We start from the raw sequence: 22,457 nt of genomic DNA, 5'->3' as shown, positions 1-22,457 counted from the left end.
TAGGCGTGTTTTCTGATATCCTTGAAGTAGAGTACACACTAGCAAACATTGCATGATAGTATTGCATTTTATGCGGATTTTGTTATGGAAAATATCTTACACGGTTCTAGGGTTATAAATTATTTGTTCACGTCTTCGTCTAGCCCCCATAAAACGGTACCTTCCGATATTCAATATTTTGATGATTCTAGCGACATCATTCACCCGAAATGTTTCAAATTTCGTATTCGAAGCTTGTAGTGGGTACTACAGCTTATGCCTAAAAATGTCGTATGCTCGTGCACGTCTTCGTATAGCCCCCATATAACAGTACCTCCCGATATTCGGTATTTTGATGATTTTAGCAACACTATCTGCCGGAATTGTTTCAAACTTCGTATTCGAAGTTTGTAATGGGTACTACAGCCTATTACAAAAAATGACTTATGCAGGTCCATGTCTTCGTATAGCCCCCATATTACGGTACCTCCCGATATTCGGTATTTTGATGATTTTAGCGACATTATTCGCCGGAATTGTTTCAAATTTCGTAATCGAAGTTTGTAATGGGTACTACAGCCCATTACAAAAAATTACTTATGCAGGTCCATGTCTTCGTATAGCCCCCGTATCATCATTTAAATGGTATTTTTGACATTTTTTAAGATCCTTCCAAATAGGGGAGGGTGTTAAAATTTCATATTCAGCGATCGTAGTTGTCATAATGGCAAGAAAAGTCAAATAATATATTTAAAAAGAAAAAAAAATTTCTCATTTTTTTTTTAGAATCAGAATCCAGATCCCGAAATTTTTAAAATGAGGTTCTAAATAAAGGAGCAAACTACTCTGAGGAATGTAGAACTATACATTTAAATTTATACATAGACAAAATACATTAAAGTGTTGAATAATTCACACACTACAATGGTTTAACACATTTATTTTTCTATTCTCTTAAGTGTAGTACACACTATAAAACCTTACTTTTTATAATATACGTTTAATTAAAATTTGGAGCACAATTTTTCAAAAGCCCTTTAAAACCGCTAATTCCTTGTATATAAACATGATATGATTTAGCATCAACACTGATGGGTTTCCTCTCTATGGGCCTTTAAGGAGTAAATTTAAAATTCCAATCCGATTCAAAAATTAAATAATAAAATAATTATAATTATCTCCCAACAATGTTTTTGTGAAGAAAATATGTTTTTAGTTAATTGCCAAAATACGATCCTGAAACGAAAAATTAAAGATGTAAATTTCACCCTTAAAATTCCCAAAAACTCCTCAAACCGTTTTCAATGCAAGACAATTTATGTTGAATTTTCTTGTGGGTGGAATAACATTTCACTTGGAAAGTTCGAAAAAAACAAGCATATCTCATACCGGAAGTTAATTTCAAGCATGGTAAAAAAATTTCACATGTCAAATTATCATCATCATCATCGTTCCCAACGCCGTCATCATCATCATCATCCTTTCCATAGTCAGCCAAGCGAGCAGGGAAAATGATTTAAAGCAAGACAGACAGACGAAAAAAAAGAAGCGGCAAGACACGCTAAGCGCAAGAAAAATGATTTCATTTATACGCTACTGCATAGGCCAATGCACAGAAAAGCCAATTGGTTGCTTGGTCTGCATGCAATTGCAATTTCTCTTGGATGTCGCCAAACACTCTCATTGGGCTTCACTTCGTTTTCGCCGCTTCTTTTTGTTTTTTTTTTCAGTTCAACTCCTTTGGCAAAATATATTTGGGTGAAATTTTACTATGATTTTTTTTCGGTTGCCTTTGGTGAAAATAATATTTTTTTTCTGCAGATGACTTTTCTTTTTTTGTTTTCCTTTGCATTCGGTGGATAATCAAATAACAACAAAATAAATGCATTATTTTCTTATTTTCATTTCAATTTTCTATGACTTTGCATAGTTGCATGGAAATGTTTCGGCATCTATACCACACTATATGCCGTATTTCTTGTTATGGGGAGGATCACATGATAAGTTTGGTTTGGCTTTAAATCCAATAGGTGAACCGTATGATTTATCTTATGTTTAAAGGGAAAACTCTTTCGTTTTCGTTTTTTTGCTTTTACATTTAAATGCAACTATTATGCGATTTTCTTCAGCATGAATTCAAATTTTATTTCACTTTTTGTTGTTGTTGTAATGAAAGTTAAATGGAATGATTGTTTTCATGCACACATGTATATGTTTTTTTGTTTGGTTTCTTTTTCATTTTTCGAAAAATTTCCCCCATCCATTTAAACTTTCGAATTAATTTTGTTATTATGTAACAAAGCGAAGCCACAATACTGGATTTTCGTAGTAGTTGTTGTTGACAGTAGTTTTTGTTTTTTGTATTGTTAACAATATGGCATGGCATGGCTGGTGGGGGCACATCCATCCACTGTTTTTTTTTTTTGGTGTGGTGCTTAACATTAATTTTATTTTGTTTAACGTTATTATTTTATATTTATTTTTTTTTACATTCATGTTGTTTGATTACCGCAAAGACAATATATTAACTTCAACACAAAAATTTGAAATGATTTCGTGATTTAAGCCATATATGCTTACCGTTCCAGCTTGATATTATGTTTATACATTTTGATTATCAGTGTAAATTCCATTCATGACAATGAAGAAGACGGAGTTAATGATGAGAGTTGATAGGGGATTGCTGTGTGTGATCGTCTTCGACTTCGTGGGTAATCTTGTCATGCACCATACCTCAACAAGGTGGTGTTTTGGTGATACTTTCAGATGAAAATATCTTTAGTTTTTTTTTTCTTTTTTTGATTGTTTTCACTTTTGCTTTCAATTCAAACCAAAAAAGGTGAAAAACGTTTCGCTTTTGCGTAATAATTGAAGCTATGTTTCATTATTTCTTTTTTTCTCAAGTTTTGTGAAAGTCAAAATGAAATTAAACCAATGTTGGAGGTGAAATACATGTGATTATAGGAAAATTGTGTGAAAATTACTTTTTCCATTCGCAAATGTCATTAACATTTGGAGGGAGATAAGACAAGTTTTTAATACCATTAAATAAAAATAAAAAAATATTTTGTATTGCATTATTTCTACCATTATTTCGTCTAATAATAAAAGTCAGAATTTCCTTAAAACGCCGTTAAAAATAACAATACTTCAAATAAAACACATAATTTAGTAAATGTAAACACGACCCCACTTATAATATATGGACAATAGGACATCCCACATGAGTATAAGGACTGTTCACAGTTAGAAATTTATAAATATTCAAAGCAGAAATAAAAAAATTAAAATTGCTAATTATCAACTCAATTAATACAATTTGCAGACACTAATGCTCTGTTCGTAATATTTGAGATCAGGAAACTGGATGTCATTCACCCTCTCTTAGTTGTTATTTCATAAATTATCTTTGCTATATAATTAATGAAAACCAGACGAAAACAGTTCTAATGTATAATGTATGCTATCATTTCGTAGTACATTTACCAATGTTATCACAAAATGAAGAAGACTTCTAATAATATCACTCAATAATTCCAATTAAAAAATGGCAGACACTAATACTCTGTTCATAATAGTTGAGAACGGGAGCAAGTATGATTTACACTCTCTTTGTTTCTATTACATCTTTTGTTATCTTGTTATTATTCGCAAGTGGAGTTTCTCTCTCCATGTAATTACTTAGAACAAGACGAAAACTGTTCTAACACTGCCTTTACACGGTGACATTTTTTAACCATGCCATTTTTTGTTGGTAAAAGGTGTAGAGAGACAAGGATAGAAGAAAAAATGGCACGATACGCCACCGCACAGGGTTACATACCATTTTCTTTGCATCTCTCTTTTTGCTTCTTCCGAATTTTTTATGATTTTGACATTTCATATCGTTTCTTTTTTTGTAATTTTTGATGCGTTTCTTTTATTGTGATGTGATGTTTTCAGTGATTGAATTGTATAGTGAATTATATGAAAATTAATTGGAAGTGTTAAAAAGTAAAAAAAGGAAGTTAAAATAAAAGTTAATAATGCAATATTTAACACCTCAATAACTTTTTCCATCATTTCTTCTTTAGATTCACACATTTAATTTTAAATCACTTCTTTATAAATATCTGTTACAAACAATTAGCTCTATACGAAATACTAAATAAAATAAAATGTCAGAAAAAATGCCAAGCACTATTATCGTAAAATGCCACCGTGTAAAGGCGCGAAGATTTACGCAGAAATTTTAAAAGAGAATTGATAAAAATGCCAGCTAAAAATTGCACCGTGTAAAGGCAGTGTAAGGTACTATGTATGTTATCATTTCGTAGTGCATTTGTCAGTGCCATCAAAGAAGAAGAAGACTCGCAAAAAGAATACTGCTACTACAATTTGCAAAATTAATATATCATTTTAGTTAGTCCCTTACATTTGCTCTAAAGTTGCGTCATTAGTGTGACATTTTCGCATATTGACATAATATGGAACAGTTTTTTTTTTATGGAAATAATGCAATGTAATTATTTAGAACAAGACGAAAACAGTTATATTTTGTTATGTATGTTATCATTTCGTAGTGTACTTATCAGTGCAATAAAAGAAGAAGACTCGAATCATAAATACTGCTACAAGAATTGCAAAAAAATAATCTATCCCTTTAATCTGCATTAATGTTGGAATCATTGGTTTGCCGCTTTCACATAATGTTTAATATTTTTTTATGAAAATAATGCAATTGTTTCATAAATTCGTTGCCGATATATGCATAATTTGCAATTTATATTTGTCTATTGTTAGTTTCTTAATTTTATTAATATATCGGAATTTTAACGCTGTATTGGAAAGGGGAAAAATCTCTAAGAAACTCTTGTATGCAATACTTGTTTTGAGAATAATAAATCTAATCTTTTAATTCAACATTTCTTTTTATATGTTTATAATAACTGCCGCCATTGCCATACTACAACAACCGGCAGCTGCTACTGTAATTTATTAGAAAAAAAAAAACAAATCTTTGTTAACACTTTTATCCAGTTCATCCTCTGTTATATATATTTACAAAAAACTCCCTCATACAAAGATGGGAAACGTGCCATACCAAAAACACTTTCTTGTGGTAAATATGCCGCCAACATTGTTATTACAATAGAACAAAACGTCTCTCTCGCTCTCGGTTGGTGGGATGTTGAAAAGAAATGTTGTGCGTGCCATCATGTTTTTGTTGTTGCCATTATATTTTTATTCTTTCTTGGTCCACCTTGGCTTGGTCACACTTTAATACGATTCAAGCAAGTCACACTGTTGTTGTTGTTACTTTAATTTTCTTTTTGTTTGCTACTTTATTTATTGGCCTCTAGAGATGACTTTCTTTGTGATGAATACTCACTCTACTCAATTTGGTGAACAACACCTTTCGTTTTGCAAATATTTTTGCTATTTCGATGTGTGTGTGTTTTTATGGTTTGCGTTATATGATTCTAAATTTCAACATTGTTGCTAGATCTTTAATTTCATTTCCCTTTACTTTTTTGCAGTTCTACTTTAAATATTTTTTTTCTAATTTTCTCTTACATTCCAATGCCAAAAAAAATTCTGAAGGTTGTAACCCAGTAAGAAATGAGGTACTCTTAACTTTAAGGTTTCAGTAAAATTCAATAAAAAAATTAATTATATTTTCTCATAAAATGGAAAATAAATAAAAAAGTGTAGTTGAAAGATGGGACTTTAATATCTGTTTAAATTATACTATTTACAAATTTAAAAAATGTATTTATTTTATTTTTTATGTCCTATTACCTATTTTAATGTTTCATTACAACGACAATTTACGTTACTACTCCTCGACTAACTGTAGCAAATTTCACAAGAAATAACTTAACTTAGCAACACTGTTACGCCTTATCCTTCTATGCCGCTATCCCTTATTCAGGAATATTCTGTTTATAGTAAAAATCGAGTTTTGACTGTATCAATAAATAAATTTAATACCGTAGAAGAAAATTAGGGGTTTCATCATAAATAGAATTATCACATCTGACATCCCTATTTTGTATCAGCTGTTAGTAGTTTACTTCATCCCTGATATCAATTCACTTGAAGTGTAACTTTTCTTACTTTTCTTTACAGCCATTTTAGATTTAATTTTTAAGGTGTTTTATTTAATTTTTTTGATTATATGTGTATATATAAATCAAATATTTTCTAGTGCAAGTTGGGTATTAAACTACTTGCAAATTGATTGTATTTATATGGGGCTATCAATTCAATTGAGTGTCACTTTCATCTTTAGAAGGGCAAAAGTAAGAAGAAGCAAACATATGTTGTGAATTGTTTGTTTTTGATCAGTTTAATGATCGTGGAAAGGGATCACCCATCCATCCCCTGTAAGTTTCCTTAGAACTATTCAATAAAATTGTTTGATTCATCGAATAAACTTTTAATATTTACTAAAAAAATCACTAGAATTACTACTCTAAGGATTGCAACAGCAGCTAGATAGTAAAAAATAAACCTGGTGCCCGATGGGAGACTTACTTTTGCTGGTTAGTTACTCTGTAAAACTAAGGAAATATATCCTTATTCTAAAGACAAAAGTAATATGCATTAATAAAACTTATTTATCAGATGAAAAATGCGTAAATAAATCCCCAATGAGTTGGAAACACAGGGGAGTGTGTTATATGACAATAAACTATTAAATGGAAACAAACTGTAGGAAGCTTGCATTGTTTTGGGTATTTACAAAGTAATGACCAAGGACATCTGCCCTTTTCGATCGACAACAACTAAAGCGACAATTTTGCCTTAAAATTATGTACACATTTGTAACCTCCATCAAAATACCAGCTGGAGTTTGTTCTCCTCCTAAATAGAATGGACAAACACACAAGATAAATGTTATTAATTTAAGCCAAAAAAGAAAAGAAAAATTATGGCTATGTCCACCAAGTTTGTTCACCTTGTGGCAATTAACCAAAGAAATGAAATTCAAGAGCAACAACAATCAAACCTTGACAATACCTTGAATGTCATCCTTCTTTGCACCTTTGGCATCTCTTAATGATTAGCAAACGAAAACCACCACCACCATCGTCATTATTGCAATGGGTACTTAAAACATTTCAACAATGTTCCTTTGAATGTCATCCTACACTCACTGTATTCTTCTTTGATAAACTGCACACGGAAGCAAAAGAAAATCGTTGTAACGTTATTTTGTTGGTTGGTGTGCCGTGAAATGTAGTAGGAGAACGGATGCTTAGAATAGTGACAAAAAAGGACCTTTCACGCTTTCTGCTTGTTGTTGTTGAAAATGTGCACCATGCTTTTGTGTGTGTGTGTGTGTGAGGTTGTCAGCAGAGATTTGCCACAATGGTTGGCTGTTTGTCTATTTTGGTTCTTTTCCTTCATGGTGGCAGTGTTGGTGTTTTGAAATTTTATAACACCTTGATGTGTTTTTGTTTTCACTGCTTTGTAATTGTAAAATTTACCTTGATTCTTTATTGTTAGTATTGTCTACATGTGTGTGCGTGTCCTTCCTCAAATCGTTACAATCTGCTCCTTGACAATATATGTGGCTGTCCAAATTTTCCTCGTCATGGATTTTATTGTAAATCCATGGCTGCTGCTGCTGGCGTTCAATTCATTCTTCACATTACATCTGCTTTTTCCTTGGCCATTGTTTGGAAAAGTGGCACGACCTCCATGTCTATTAAGATTTCTTTGTTTTACCATTTGAAGAAATCCCTAAAAAGATTCTGGAAAATATTTTCATGAAAGGGCAACTGTTGCAGTTCTCCGTCGCTTCCTGTTTGGCTTCGTCAATTTGGGAATGCTGAGTTTTGAAAAGATATTGATTTTAGTTTACCAAAGACTAGCATAGCATCAAGACGTCAACTCAAGAGAAATTTAACGAAACAAAATAAAATTAACTCAAACTTCTTTGCTCTCACAGTTGTCTGCCATTTCGTTAACTTGTAACTTTTGTACAACAAAACCATCATCTTGTAATAATAACTGTTAATTTTTTTGCCAAGCAAAATAGAAGCCCTGTTGTTGATCTCTTACAAATTTGCTTAACAACACCCACGTTCATCATTGTTAACTAAACTCGCCACTAGACCGCACTGAGTGTTTGTGTTTCGTTTTTATAAAATTGATATATTCCAGTTTTTTTTTGTTTGTTTGTTAAGTTTTTGTTTAATTTGTTTTGTGTCGAATGTTTGCGTAATTGTTTGTAATTGTTTTTAAACATTTGCCAACAATTAAAGTGCTTTTAAACAAAGTTTTTGCACCTTGTTCGGCGGCCTTCTTTTAAATTTGGTGTGTTCGATTATTTTCCTCAAACTGGATAATAATTCGCTTTTATTGAAATTATTAAGTTTAATGTCTTCACCACCGCCCGCTTCGTCATTTTCCTCGTCGTCGTCGTCATCATCGTCGCCCTCATCATCGTCGCTATCGGATTATTCTCCCACAACTTCTAGTCCTGAATTAAATTCACATTCTTCGACCTCAGCTGGGGTGTCTGGTGGTTCATCATCGGCAATTAAAGTCGAATTTGATCGCAACATCATGGATTTGGTATATCAGCCGAGGTGAGATGTTCAAAAGAGGGCCTTAAATTGTTCGTTTGTGCAAAAATAGTGCAAAAAAAAACTAAAACCTATAACCACTGTTCTTAGTTATTATGGATCTTGAGGAACTTTTATCAAATTTTATTAGATTTATATATTTTGCTTATTTTTTAAATTTTTTCTAATTCCATTTTATTTTTTATTTAATTCCAGATTGCCGGTGAACGAATGTCAGGCAAGTCAAACTGCTAGAGTGACATCGAACCTAAACGCATCCAGTAGTACAATGGCGGTCAGTCGTGTACCCTCACCGCCCTTACCGGAAGTTAATACCCCGGTTGCAGAAAACTGGTGTTACACACAGGTAAACTCAATTCTGCTTTACGAAAAGAAAATCTCAAATTACTAAGATATTTGAAACTGGGATTTTGTCTAAATCTAATCCCTGAATTGAAATTCGAGATTATCTGTTTTGCCCTTAAATTTCATTCCATTGTTCCTAATCCATTTCTTTGTTTTGTTTGCTTGCAGGTGAAAGTGGTTAAATTTAGCTATATGTGGACCATAAATAATTTTAGTTTTTGTCGCGAGGAAATGGGTGAAGTCTTAAAGTCCTCCACATTTTCCGCCGGTGCTAATGATAAACTGAAATGGTAATTATCATTACTTTTTTTCTTTTTTAATCTCCCACAAAGAAGATTACGATTTTAATCTCACATTTTCTTTTGGTTTCATCTTTCAGGTGTTTACGTGTCAATCCAAAAGGTCTAGATGAAGAAAGTAAAGATTATTTATCCCTATATTTATTATTAGTTTCCTGCAATAAATCAGAAGTTAGAGCCAAATTTAAATTTTCCATATTAAATGCTAAAAGAGAAGAAACCAAAGCCATGGAATCACAGAGGTATGTATTGTGGAATTGTAAAACTGAGCTATATAATTGTAATAACCATATAGTCTATTTTTTTAAAGATTTTATGGGAATACACAGAGAAAATAGTTTGGGATTTAAAAATCTTTTAGGAGACACCAAAGTAGTCGTGGACTAAATGCCATAATTGAAAGATTTTACCGCGATTCAAAAAGAAAACAGTTTGGACAGTTATAGATCCTTTACGAAACGCAGGAATAGTCGGGGACTTTTTAAGAAAGGCTGAAGGTATAAAACTCTTGGTTTTTTCCCAAAAGGGAGCAAGACTCTTAAAAGGTTTCATTGGGATCCAAAGAGAAAATAGTTTGGACATTTAAAGATTTTTAGGAGACACCAAACTAGTTGTGGGTTTTATACCATTCTTTAAAGATTTTACCGGGATTCAAAGAGAAAGCAGTCTGGACAGTTTTAGATCCTTTAGGAAACGTCAAAGTGGTCTTGGACTTTTTATGAAAAGCTGAGAATATAAATCATTTGGTTTTCTTTAGAACTTTTTTGGAGAAGCAAAAGGGACCAAGTTTCCGAAATATGTTTTAATCCCAAAAATATGTTTACGGAACCAAAGGGAAGCAGGGCTCTTAAATATGTTTCAATTTTAGAGATCCCATAAATGTAAAATTTATTTTCAAAGTATCCTAGTGGGAGTTGTCATGAATTCACTTCAAATGATTAGAAGTCCCCAAAGAATAATAATCTTGAATTTGTTTAAATTTCCTATTGATACCCTTAACTAATAAGAAGATGTATAAATTTTAAATGATATTGGAAAAATAGTAGATTTTAAAATTTATTAAAGAGAGAGAAAGTCCAAACCTCGCCAAAGAACATCGACGACAATTCTTTTCAACTTTCCAAATAATTTTAGGGATAATTTAAGGACAATCATCTTGAATTTTTAGGCCTGTTAAAGGTAGTAAGGTCCTATATAGGGCAAGAGTTGCAGAGTTAAATTTTTACAATGAGGACTTAAGGGACTTAAGACTTATGATCCCTGTTCTAAGAGGTCCAAATAGGGCAAAAATTGTAAATATGAAATTTTTCAACTAGGGTTTGAGGGACTAGTATTTTGTTTATCTATTTATATTTTTATTTAACTTTAATTTAATTGTTACACTTTATTAATTCAATTTTTTATTTCACTCTTTTATTGCAGAGCATACCGTTTTGTACAAGGCAAAGATTGGGGTTTCAAAAAATTCATACGACGAGATTTCCTATTGGATGAGGCCAATGGCCTATTGCCTGAAGATAAATTGACAATATTCTGTGAAGTTAGTGTAGTGGCCGACAGTGTTAATATTTCCGGCCAATCAAATATTGTACAATTCAAAGTGCCCGAATGTAAGCTAAGTGAAGATTTGGGTAATCTCTTTGACAATGAGAAATTCAGTGATGTAACGTTAGCCGTGGGTGGCCGTGAATTCCAAGCACATAAAGCAATATTGGCAGGTAATTATTGAAAATCACAATATCTATTTTTTTAAATTAAATATTAATTTTTCTTTTTTCTCTTCCTGATTCTACAGCACGCAGTGATGTCTTTGCTGCCATGTTTGAGCATGAAATGGAGGAGCGTAAATTGAATCGTGTCGCCATAACTGATGTTGATCATGAAGTTTTAAAAGAAATGTTACGTTTTATTTATACTGGCAAGGCGCCAAACTTAGATAAAATGGCCGATGATCTCTTAGCAGCAGCTGATAAGGTTTGTCTCATACACACATACATTCTTATGTTATTTTCTTCATTGTACTAATTGTTATTGTTTTTTTTTTCTTTTTTGGTTTGCAGTACGCTTTGGAAAAGCTGAAAGTGATGTGTGAGGAAGCGCTGTGCGTTAATCTCTCCGTTGAAACAGCCGCTGAAACATTAATATTAGCCGATCTCCATAGTGCGGATCAATTAAAAGCACAAACAATAGATTTTATTAATACGTAAGTATCTACGTCTTTTTTTTGTTTCAAATATTTGTGTTGTGGACATTTATAAATGTTTGCACTAATTTGTGAATGTTGTTTTTTATGTTCAACATCTGTTGGGAAGACATTTATCGCTTGCCATATATGTCATCTCATAATTAATGTTTTGCTATGACATTTTCATGATGACAGCGGGAAAGCAGTTTAAAATATATTTTAACAAATTATATTTCCTTATGTTAGAAGCAAATTTTTCAGAGATGATGAACCTTATCGAACCAAACTCGATTCGAAAATATGAAATGAAAGAAGTACTGATTTAGGGAAAATTCCAAATCCATTTTTTACGCCTTTTGGGTAGAAATATTAGGGCTTAAACTGGCAATTTTAAAAATAAGTTTTATTGGAATATCAGAGTTCAAAATTTTAAGTACATATTTGGCGCATTGGAGGAGGGATTTCCATAGGGTTTCAAAAACAATGTCTTGAGGAAATATTCGGTCCCAAAAAAAATTAATTTAAAATTCATTTCTAAGGGAAATATCCATGAACTTTAAGAACATATTTTCAAATAAATATAGCTAAACGTTGATTTTTTTACTTCAAAATTATATATTACGGAAAAAAATCGAGGCATAAAACTTAGACTAGCAAAAAGTAGTAGTAAATCAGATTTTTTTAAATTTTCTGTTTTCGTTTTTCTGAACCGGGTTTTTAATTTATTTTTCCTGCTTTTTCTAATTTTTAGTCATGCCACCGATGTTATGGAAACCCAGGGATGGCAAAACATGATCACAACACATTCACATCTAATTGCCGAGGCATTTCGTGCGCTTGCAACACAACAAATCCCACCGATTGGACCACCCAGGAAACGTGTAAAAATGAGCTGAAATTTCAATAGTAGTAGAAGACAACAACAAAGGCAGCATCAGCAACAACAACAGCAACAATTGCAATTGCAACAAAAACAACACATTATAGATAATCAAGAAAAACAACAACAAGATAAATATAATAATAATAATAGAGATAATAATGAAAACTATAATTATTACATCAACAACAACAACTACTATAATTACAACAACAAAAACAGCAGCAACAACAAAAACAACTATTATTATAATTATTTCTATTATTATAACATAAAATGCAAAACAACAACAAATTTGAAACAACCAACAACAACAACAAAAACAACCTTACATTGTACGATTATGATAATAAAATATTTTTTTAAAAATTTCATCAACTATAACAAAATGAAAATTAAAATAAATTTAGCTGATATTTTCAATAGTACTACGACTACTACTACCAAATCCCTTATTAGCAACAACAACAACCACAATAGTAATAACAAAAACAATAGCAAACATTTGCCATTTGGTATTCCAACAAATGTCTTCAATTCAAGCAACATCACCACCAACACAACTCATAACTATTATAACTACTACTACAACAAGAACAAGAACAACAAAAACAGCTGTTTTATAGGTCTACAACATTTACTCCTAAACTATTTGCAATTCCTGAAATTACAACTTGTTCAGCAGTATTTATTCTTCTGTGAATTTTTGTGACTATTTATTTTAAGGTCTATATAAAAGAAACAAGAAAAACAAAACACAAAACACATTATTGTATTATTATAATTAAATTACTAAATTAGAAATTTATCAATGTCGTCGTCTTGATGTTTAATATTCTATTAAAAAAAAAAACAAAAAGAATACAAACAAACAAACGAAAACCAAATGCTGAACAAGTTGTAGTTTTGAGAGAAAAGCTGGAAAATAATTCCCCAACAAAACCGAAAAGAAGATCATAGTATGCAAATTAAGAAAAAGCAAAAATCCCCAAACAATATTTGATGTAGTAGATCATTGCAAGAACCAAGCAAAACAAAAATAAATTTCAAATCAATGCAAAAAATTCCTCAACTCAAATGTAGAAAAATCGGTTTGTAAGAATACAAATTTTGTTTTAATTTTCTAGAAGACAATGCATACCTATTGTAGACATGAAAACGAACTATATTCTCTATATCCATCTCCCCACCACCACCTAAATATCTATTACCTAATTTTTGTAAATCCAAAATCCTTTGTAAATGTACATTTTTTTCTTAATCGTTGTTGCTTATCTTGGTAGACATTATTTGGTTGAAAACAAATATTTGTTTGCTTCCTTCTTTTTTATGATTTTAATTGGCCTATCTTTTTTGTGTGTTTGAATACAATTTGGTCCAATCACCGTACATGCTACATACATACTGATTCCTTTACGGTTTAGTTTTTTTTATAAATTCAATTGTTTACAATTTATGGTATAAGTTATTTTTTATTTTTGAGATTATCCTACAACTCAACATCACCCGCTTTCTCTCTCTCTCCAGCCTTCGCATACATTATCGGTACATTTCGGACTCGTCAGACGGCCTAGGTCATCGCTGTGTAGATGTAAATTGAAATTGTATACAGGCTTTGGATGAGTCGCACCTACATTGTCAGTGGTCTCAGTTGGAAGATGTATGTGCAAAAAAATCCGCTGAGAAGAACAATTTTAGCTTGGTATATTTTTTTCCCCATTCCAATGTGTTTGCTATTTGATCTTTGTTAATATTTTGCTAAAAAAAATAAATATTGATGTTAGGAATTGTCTGGAATTGCTTGAAAATAATTAAAAAAAATGGTTTTAAAAGATTAAATACCCGGGAATTTTCAGCTATTTTGTGACAAAAATATTTTTAAGGGAAAAGTTTGTAAACAATTAAATATTCCAGAATTTGTCATGAGTTTTGCCAGAAGAATATTCTAAAGGGAAAAAGGGCCTTAAATCAGGGTCATTAAAACTGGAACCAAACTAATATAATTGTGTTTGGAAAAAGTAGAATGTATAAGAGATCATTTATTATTTAAAGTGATTGCCCATTGCAATATGATGACGTTTGTTGACCGTTGTTTATGCCTGTTATGTGCATTCGGTTGTATGTGCCACCAAGAAATTGGAATACCAGACATCGATCTCAAGTCAATATATAATCGTAGAATCTATTAGACATCATTTATCATTGTAATATGAAGCTAACCCATAAATGGTACAACTAGGCTCCCATCTCTAAGAAATTGGAATACAAGAAATCGATCTCAAGTCAATATATAATCGCAGAATGTATTAGGGATCATTCATAATTCAAAGTGATTGTTCAATCCGAAATGAAGCCTTAAGTTTGATATGTTCTTTCGGGTCGTATATGTCACTAACGTTTCGTATATGTCACCAACATTAACCATTTGATCGACCCTATAAAGCTAACCAAGCTAACCATAAATGGTACAACAACTAGGCTTTCAACTCTAAAAAATTGGAATACAAGACATCGATCTCAAGTCAATATATAATCTAAACTGATAATTCCAGAAAAAAATTAGGGTAATATATCGAATATAGGAGATAAAGATGTGTTAGACATGGATTGAGTAAATTTCTATTGGTTTCGAGCATGTCTTAGTTTGTGGGGAGAGTATTAAGGGAAAAGTGGGAAAAATGATCGTTCTGGAGATTTTGTTTTTTCTATACAAAAATATAAGTATTAGGTCCGTCTAGTTACTAATTCTGCAGAAAATTACCAGCTGTTAATTTCTGCCAGGGTAAGGAGATTTCTTCTCTTTTGCAAGAAAACTGTGAAAAATAAACACACGGGGTATCCCAGCATAAACTTGCAAGCATTTATCAAGACGATAGAATTTGCCAGCCATAGGAAGAAATGTTCCAGAACATCAAGAATATAAACTTTTTTCTACGATAACCGAAATTGGAATTGGAAAACTGGAACAGGCCAACTGTAAACTCGCCTAGTACAAATCAGAACTCAGAAATCGAAATCCATAAAAATAGGACAGCAATCCTAACACTATAGGTTTATTTGAAATAATATCAGACAGATAGATGGTTTTGGTGGTTAGCATTAACATATCTTGGAGATGGGTTGTTATTACTAGCTTTTGGTTAGACTATTGGTCTATTCCAGAACTGCAAGAAAAAACTTTTCACTGCGATAATCGCTTTTCCCTTTATGATATCGAAACAAATTGCAAAAATAGTAGATTCTTGTAGGTTCTGGAACACAGCATATTTCTTCTACTTTGGAAGTTCAGAACAAAATTTGGGGTGAGATCATATCTTTAAGTACCACATAATAAATTTTGAGACAAGAATTTGAAAGATGGCTATTGGAACTCATTAGCAAATATAGAGGTTAGGTAAATTTTTCGCTTGAGCTGAGTTGGGAAGTCCTCATTTAAACTTATTTTCAAAAAAGTTTTCATTGGAACCGTATCACTAGTATCCTTGGGGGCTAATTAGCAAATATAGAGGTTAGATAAATTCTTCTCTAGAGCTGGGGTGGGAAGTCATCATTTAAACTTATTTTCAAAAAGTTTCCTTTGGAACCTTGTTATCAGCATACAGACAGAGTCCTGTGTCCATCGTAATGTGTGTTGGACATATTTTTACCCTAAATCTGATTCGAAATTTACGCCCTTTCAATACTCAAATTTGTATTTCCCTGCATTCCTAAACGTTGCTTTAGATGGTGGCAGTGTTTTAAATCAATAATCTTTTTCGCTTTGGCTAAAATTGAGATTTTGTCTCTATTACAATATTGAGGTTAGGTTTTTCGCTGCTATGTTTAAAAAATTTCAATATATTATGCTGTCCTGAGAAACCAAAAGGAGAATGGGAAAAAATACAAAAAAGGAAGAAAATTAAAGGAAAAAATGTTTGCCTCTGTGGCAATAGAAATCTTGTAAAGTATCAAAAGGGCATCTCCCTTCATTTTATAAACTCGTCTAATAGCTTTATTGGGGAACTAATCTTCAAAGCCCCACGAAAAAAGCTTCTAAGCTGGCAACGTAGTATGTGGCATTTGTTCCTATTGTTCTATATGGAATGAATTTAACAATGAGTTGCGTAAGAGGTATGAGGGTCAAAAATGAGTTTTTTTTTACAGGAGAGGGTTTGTAAAATAGGAATCCAAATCAATTTCCACATCTGTCACTCATACTTAGATCAATTTGATGAAGATTATTAAAAACTGCAATTGGATGAGACTAATGCCAAGAAACTAGATAGGTTTGAAAATTGGAATGTGGTAGAATATATTTCACAAATACACACAAATTTCTCACGGTCTCAAAGTCTATAAAGCTTCTTGATAACACTGAGAGAGCAGGATGTTGATGTTTTAGGTTATATCAAATGGTTTAAAATGTGTATTATCAAATGTTGTTGTTCAAATACTTCTATTAAGGTTTCAAAACATAAGAAAAACACAACAACAAATTTTGTTTTTAACATTTCTTTCTTTATTTTTATTAAAGATTTCTCAATTTTGTTCACTCAACTTTTTTTTTGATAAATTTCTTCTGTATAAAGCAAGACATGAGTGGAGCAGGAGCTATATTGAGCATAATAATTATTAATGTAATGTGTTTTTTTTTTATTTTTTTATATAAATATATTTTAATTTTTAATTGTTAATTTAAAACAAAAAAAGTTATTGGTTTAACCAAAATGTAATTTTTAATACTAAATGTAATGATAATTTAGAAGTTTTTTTATTATTTTTTATTATAAAGATGATGATTATGATTAATTATAACTTTTTATTTTTATCAACATAATTATATAACAAAAAAGAAACAAAACAAAACATAAGAAAACATGAAAACAACAAACACCAACCCGCCAATTAAGCGTTAAATCAAAACAAAAAAATAATAATACTATGTTTTATTTTCCTGCAAACAACTTTTTGTCTATACATATAGGAATATTTTATAATAATTATTAATTAATTTCTTAATTATTTCCATTGAAATTGTTTCTATTAATTAAGTTTTACCCATCTTTCTTATGATTAAATAAAAATGAAAATTATTTCCCTTGAAAAAAATCACAGCAAAAAATCAATAAAAATAGCTCTTTTTATTTAAACAAATTTTATTTCTCTTGTTCTATTTTCCCTTACCCTTTCTTGCTATATTTTCTCTTATAGATTTAAAAATAAATTTCGGTTTAAATGTTATTTTTAAGTTATACATTTATTGTAAAATCGTTTATTATTATTTTTTCTTGTGTAAAGTTTAATTATTTTTTTATTATTATTTGTTTTTCGTTTTAAGCCAACATCTCTTCTTTAAGCAAAAAAGGAAAAAAAAAAGAAATCAACAAACAAATAAACCATTTTTTATTATTAGCTACTTTTATTATTATTAGTAAGACAAACAACAACAACAAAAAATGGAACAACAATCAACCAACCAACCATAAACCAACAACAACACAAAAAACAACAAACAGAAGAAACACAAGAGAAAAATTGATTTTTAAAGAAATATATTGAAAGAGAAAAACACTTTTGTGAAATTAAAGAAAAAACTTAAAAACAAAGAAAAATATGATTTTTTTATTTCGAAGAGGGAAAGGAGTTTAAAATAAAATTAAAAATGATTTGATGTCTTTTAAAATTTTGGAAACTTAATGATATGAAATTTAAGAATAAAAGTCCATGTGAGAAATTAACACATATTTCCTTCCAACAACTTCGTGCAGCCTAATATTTAATGCCGAGATCTATCTGATACCTCCTGTGATGAGAGTGGGTTATGTTCCCTGTACACATGAAAAATTTTAGCTGTGTCCGCTGTGATTTTATTACGGCCTTTTTGGGCGAGAATGAGAACGGTCTTAACTGATAGTTTTTGTAATTAAGAGTTTCTTTATAACCTCAGCCATATGGCTAGAGAGGGTATATGTCATTTGATACGGACAAAACATGCCTCATCGAAATAATGGTTTTAGATCCTACGTATCTTTGGGCCAAATCCGTTAAAGGAAATTTGCAGTCGATCTAGCAATGTCCGTCCGTCCTTCTGTCTGCTTCGTGCGCACGGTAACTCTCGAAGGTAGTATCCGATTTGATCCAAACTTCGTACATCGTATTATTATTGTCAAATTTAGATTGAGTTCGAAGATGGGCAATATCGGTCCACTCCTTCTGGTACCTCCCTCACAAAATGTCAACATTTTAAAAGAAAATAATTTACTGCACAGAAAGAGAAAGGATAATCCGATTTTGCTCCAACTTTGCAAATCATAATATTTGCTTCAGTTCTATGTCAGGTGTGAAAATGGACAATATCGGCGAACTCCATCAAGTACCTTTCCTACAGAGGTGCCAAAATTTTGAATAGTTTTAACTTTTATAAAATGTGATGTAAGTGTCCGATTGTCTTCAAATTACACACATCATAATATTTTTATTAATCCAAGGTCTGGAGTGAAAATGGAATATATCGGTCCACTCCTTTTGCTACCTCCCACACAAAGGGTCAAAATTTTGAATATTCATGAAGCGAATTAAACTCGAAATTAACATCCGATTCCATTCAGGCTTGGCACATCTAAGTATTTCAATATACACATCCGATTCCATTCAGACGTGGCGCATCTCAATATTTTCATCAACATAAGATCTGTTATAAAGATGCTGGAGATCGGACCAATTCTTCTGATACCTCCCCCGCAAAGGGTCAAAGTTTTGAATAACCAAAATTATTATAAAATCCGACATAAGCATCTAGTTCTCTTCAAATTAATATTTTTATTAACCTAAGGTCAGGTGTAAAAATGGGATATATTGGTTCATCCCTTCTGGTACCTCCCCCACTAAGGGTCAAAATTTTAAGTGTCCATGAAGCTCACAAAATGGGCAATTAACATCCGATTCCATTCAGACTTGGTACTTTTTAATATTTCAAATAACCTACCTCACGCATATTTGCACAAATTTCATATGAAGAATAGGAAGTAGTCGATATAGCCCTCAGATACGATTCTACTAATGTAAAAGGTTTTCTCAGTTTGTAGAATAAAGTCCTCGAATTCAAAATTGCATTACCAAAAATATCTGATATATTTTGTTTTTATTTTGCTTTTCGATTTTCAGAAATAATTGATTCGCTCAAATTGTTGCTTAGGAGAGACAGTCAAGCTTGAGACACCCCTATCATGTACCAATACTTGAAGAAAAAACACATATTTTCTTTATACAAAAGCAGCAAATATTTTTTTATTCATTAGATTCATTAACAATTTTCAAAAATAAAATTAGGAAAATTTATACGAAACACTTTTTTCTAGTGAAATCATATATTCGAAAGGCAAAATTTCGAAAAAGTAAAAAACTTAGAAAATATTTGTTTTGACTTTTATTAGATTTGCGGGACAGCTTCATGTTTTTGTACTCATGTTTAAATATTCAAAATACCACTAAATAATATTGTTATTATTAAATTTATACACAGTCTGTTCCAGAACTGCAAGAATGTAAATGTTTTTACTAGGATAACCGATTTTCCCTTTATGAAAACGGAAAAAATGCAAAAAATAGTAGATTCTTGCAGATTCTGGAACAGATCAACAATTTGAAAAAATATGCAGTAGTTTAAAAAATTTAAATAATTTGAGCTGTTCTGTTTAAAATCCAATTTGGACTTAGGAAAGTACAATGATAAATATAATATGGAAAAATATAATAAATAAATATAACATGTAAATAATGTAACGAAAACTATGATCCTTAGGGGTAGTTCCTTTAAAACGATATAAAAACTTTATCTTGTTTCTTTTATATTTTCTAACCAAAAATAAAGGCAATATTTTTGTGTAAATTTGTTTTGAAATCGTTTTAGAGAAACATACGCAGATAATGAAATGCTATTTCTTTTCTTGTTCATCCAAAAACTGTTGCAGCAATTGTGCATCAATGGGTATTGTAAGCTGTTCCGAACCATCTACACTACGTTTGGACTTGACCAATTTGTGGTCTAAAAATTCAGTTAGCTGTGCTCTCAATGCCAAATCTGAACTGACCAAAAACGCCTCACGACAACTCCAATATAGATCCTTAAAGGGCATTCCTAAAAAAAAGAATCGAAATATAAATGTTTACGCAACCAAAAAGGAAAATATATTTTACCTTGATAATTAGGATTTCCCTTATTTTTAAGCTGATGTTTTACAATAATCATATAAATGCCACGACTGTTGGTGGTAAGTGATAGGAATACACTACGCATTGAGGACAATGCCAACTCTCCGGAGTTCTGTACCAACAAGGAGTTTTCAAAGGATGTTTCATCGGTGTATGGCAACATTGTGGTACAATCCCACCAGGAGAAATTATAATTGCTTAACTTCGTTTGATCCCATACTAGGAATAGAAAATAGATTATTGACATTTTCATAAAATATGCCTGCATCCCGAATTAAGTATACTTACATAACGGAGTGTTAATATGATCCACCGACGCCAGCATATGAATATTTGGAACCTTAGCCAACCGTGACAAAATCTCTTGAGATCTTGCATTTCGCAACATAGAACCATCCAAGTTATGTACAATTAAATACAAATGTGTCTGAGGAATCAATGCAAATTCCTCTTCAATCATATCGGCAGCTTCATGCGGATTAGCCGGGCTAATACCGGCATCCAAAATATCATTAGTTATACTATCAAGTATATCCTTTAGTGTTAAGCTGGGAAAGAATCCGTTAACAACCAATACAGGTTGTTTCGATAACACCTCTCTATGAAAAGCCTGCAACAGTTGACGTTTTGAACCAAGGCCATATAGCATTATGTTGTAACCTTCATTGAGAATATACAACCATTTGGGAAAATAAGACTTATATTCTTCCATTATGGCATTTATCGAGGTTTCATGTTCTGCGGAAACTTTCATTTCAGCCAATAAAGAAAATAAGCGGTCTGCCGGCAGTCGAGGAGTCTTCAGGCGATCCAATGTGTGATCAGATGTTAGAATTTTTCCGCTGGAATGTGATTGAAAGTAACCATCACTTTCCGGTACATAATCGGCGGATTTCTTAACTCTCGCCGATTGCCTTAAACGGGCAGCAGAGGGTGTTTTTGGTAAAATGGGTACCACAATAGAACGGCGACTCTTGCAAGGTGTTTTGGGCTCATCATCGGCTTCATTATCGGGACCTGAAGATTCATTATCACTTGATGAACTTTCACTACCAGAGGGTTGGAAATCACTTTCATCGCCTGAAAAGTCGGAACCCGATTCGTCCTGAACCATTTTAGCAATCTCTGTAAAAAATCAATTATCTTTTAATTCCATATCTTCAAGATTTTCCGATAAAACTTACGATTTTTAACTTTACTCCTTACCCGCGATGGAGTTTTAGGTTCCAGAGTAGACTTCCTTGACTTTTTGGCATCTGGTGTCTTACCCAGTCTGCCAGGTGTCTTGGGCGTCTTAGGCGTTGCCAGCCCTTTTGGCGTATTCATAGCAGCCAATGCCATCGCACCCTTCTTTTTGGGAGTATTAAAACCAAACATTGCCTTTCCCTCGACATCGCCCTCATCAAGCAATAACTGAAGATCACCTGGTTTAGTCTTAGCTACTGCTACCAAATCAGAATTCTCGTCCTCCTCGTCATCTTCATCCTCGTCGGTTATTTCATCATTTTTATTACGACGTTTTCTTTCCACTTCTTTGCGTTTACCCCCACTGCCGGGTATTTGATCAACAACATAGTCACCACTTAGAAATTTCTTTGTGGGACTTGGCACCCTTCCGGAGCGACGTACATGTGTAACGTCATGAACATTCTCCTCGCTAGAATTTTCCACAACAACATCAATAATACTTTCAGCACCTTCCGTGCCGGACGAGGATACGGTTTCATCAGTTGTGCCACTGTTGTGATGCATTATGTTCTCCACTGCTTTTAAACTCTTCGAAGATGGTGTCTTTGTTGTCTTTCCCGTAGCCGGCTTCTGTGGTGTCCGATGATCATTTTCACTGTTAGCTATTATTTTTGTTGGCGTGGACATAACAACACTTCAATCTTCTAATGCAAAATATTAAATGTGCGAAATGCTACCAGAAAGGACACTGCTCCCAACGCGCGCTTTCAAAAGTTTGGTAACACCGAAATTAAAAACGCTCCAAAGATACT

At 32.1% G+C, this 22,457-nt stretch overlaps 2 protein-coding genes across 4 annotated transcripts in view; one reads left to right on the top strand and one right to left on the bottom strand.

Annotated features, from left to right (window-relative positions):
* The window catches only part of LOC131805390 (protein roadkill-like), a 239,911-nt gene extending 225,541 nt beyond the window's left edge, over positions 1-14,370 (top strand). For 2 of the 3 annotated variants that reach the window (XM_059128504.1, XM_059128502.1), the window contains exons 2-8: positions 8,754-8,904; positions 9,072-9,193; positions 9,283-9,444; positions 10,625-10,920; positions 10,998-11,176; positions 11,263-11,405; positions 12,139-14,370. In XM_059128504.1, coding sequence (XP_058984487.1) covers positions 8,754-8,904; positions 9,072-9,193; positions 9,283-9,444; positions 10,625-10,920; positions 10,998-11,176; positions 11,263-11,405; positions 12,139-12,283 — 1,198 coding nt within the window. In that variant the 3' untranslated portion in view covers positions 12,284-14,370. Of the gene's footprint in view, positions 1-8,170; positions 8,562-8,753; positions 8,905-9,071; positions 9,194-9,282; positions 9,445-10,624; positions 10,921-10,997; positions 11,177-11,262; positions 11,406-12,138 lie in introns of those variants that run through there. The other variant, XM_059128503.1, reaches the window with a different exon arrangement.
* Positions 14,371-19,657: 5,287 nt separating this feature from the next.
* LOC131805426 (origin recognition complex subunit 2-like) lies at positions 19,658-22,457 on the bottom strand. Its single transcript, XM_059128569.1, has 4 exons — positions 21,642-22,457; positions 20,746-21,582; positions 20,443-20,676; positions 19,658-20,383 (listed from the first exon to the last, which is right to left on the bottom strand). Exons 1-4 carry the CDS (start codon positions 22,330-22,332, stop codon positions 20,181-20,183), a joined length of 1,965 nt encoding a protein of 654 aa, XP_058984552.1. The 5' UTR covers positions 22,333-22,457; the 3' UTR covers positions 19,658-20,180.

Source organism: Musca domestica, unplaced genomic scaffold (genome assembly GCF_030504385.1).
Source record: "Musca domestica strain aabys unplaced genomic scaffold, Musca_domestica.polishedcontigs.V.1.1 55, whole genome shotgun sequence".
NCBI lineage: Eukaryota > Metazoa > Arthropoda > Insecta > Diptera > Muscidae > Musca > Musca domestica.
Note: the sequence above shows the minus strand (reverse complement) of the source record. Positions and strands in the feature narration are given on the sequence as shown.

Coding starts and splice junctions, on each gene's coding strand:
- LOC131805426 (XM_059128569.1), bottom strand. CDS start 22,332: ATGTCCACGCCAACAAAAATAATAGCTAACAGTGAAAATGATCATCGG. Junction 21,583..21,641: donor AAGGAGTAAAGTTAAAAATC/GTAAGTTTTATC, acceptor GATTTTTTACAG/AGATTGCTAAAATGGTTCAG. Junction 20,677..20,745: donor TCATATTAACACTCCGTTAT/GTAAGTATACTT, acceptor TTCTATTCCTAG/TATGGGATCAAACGAAGTTA.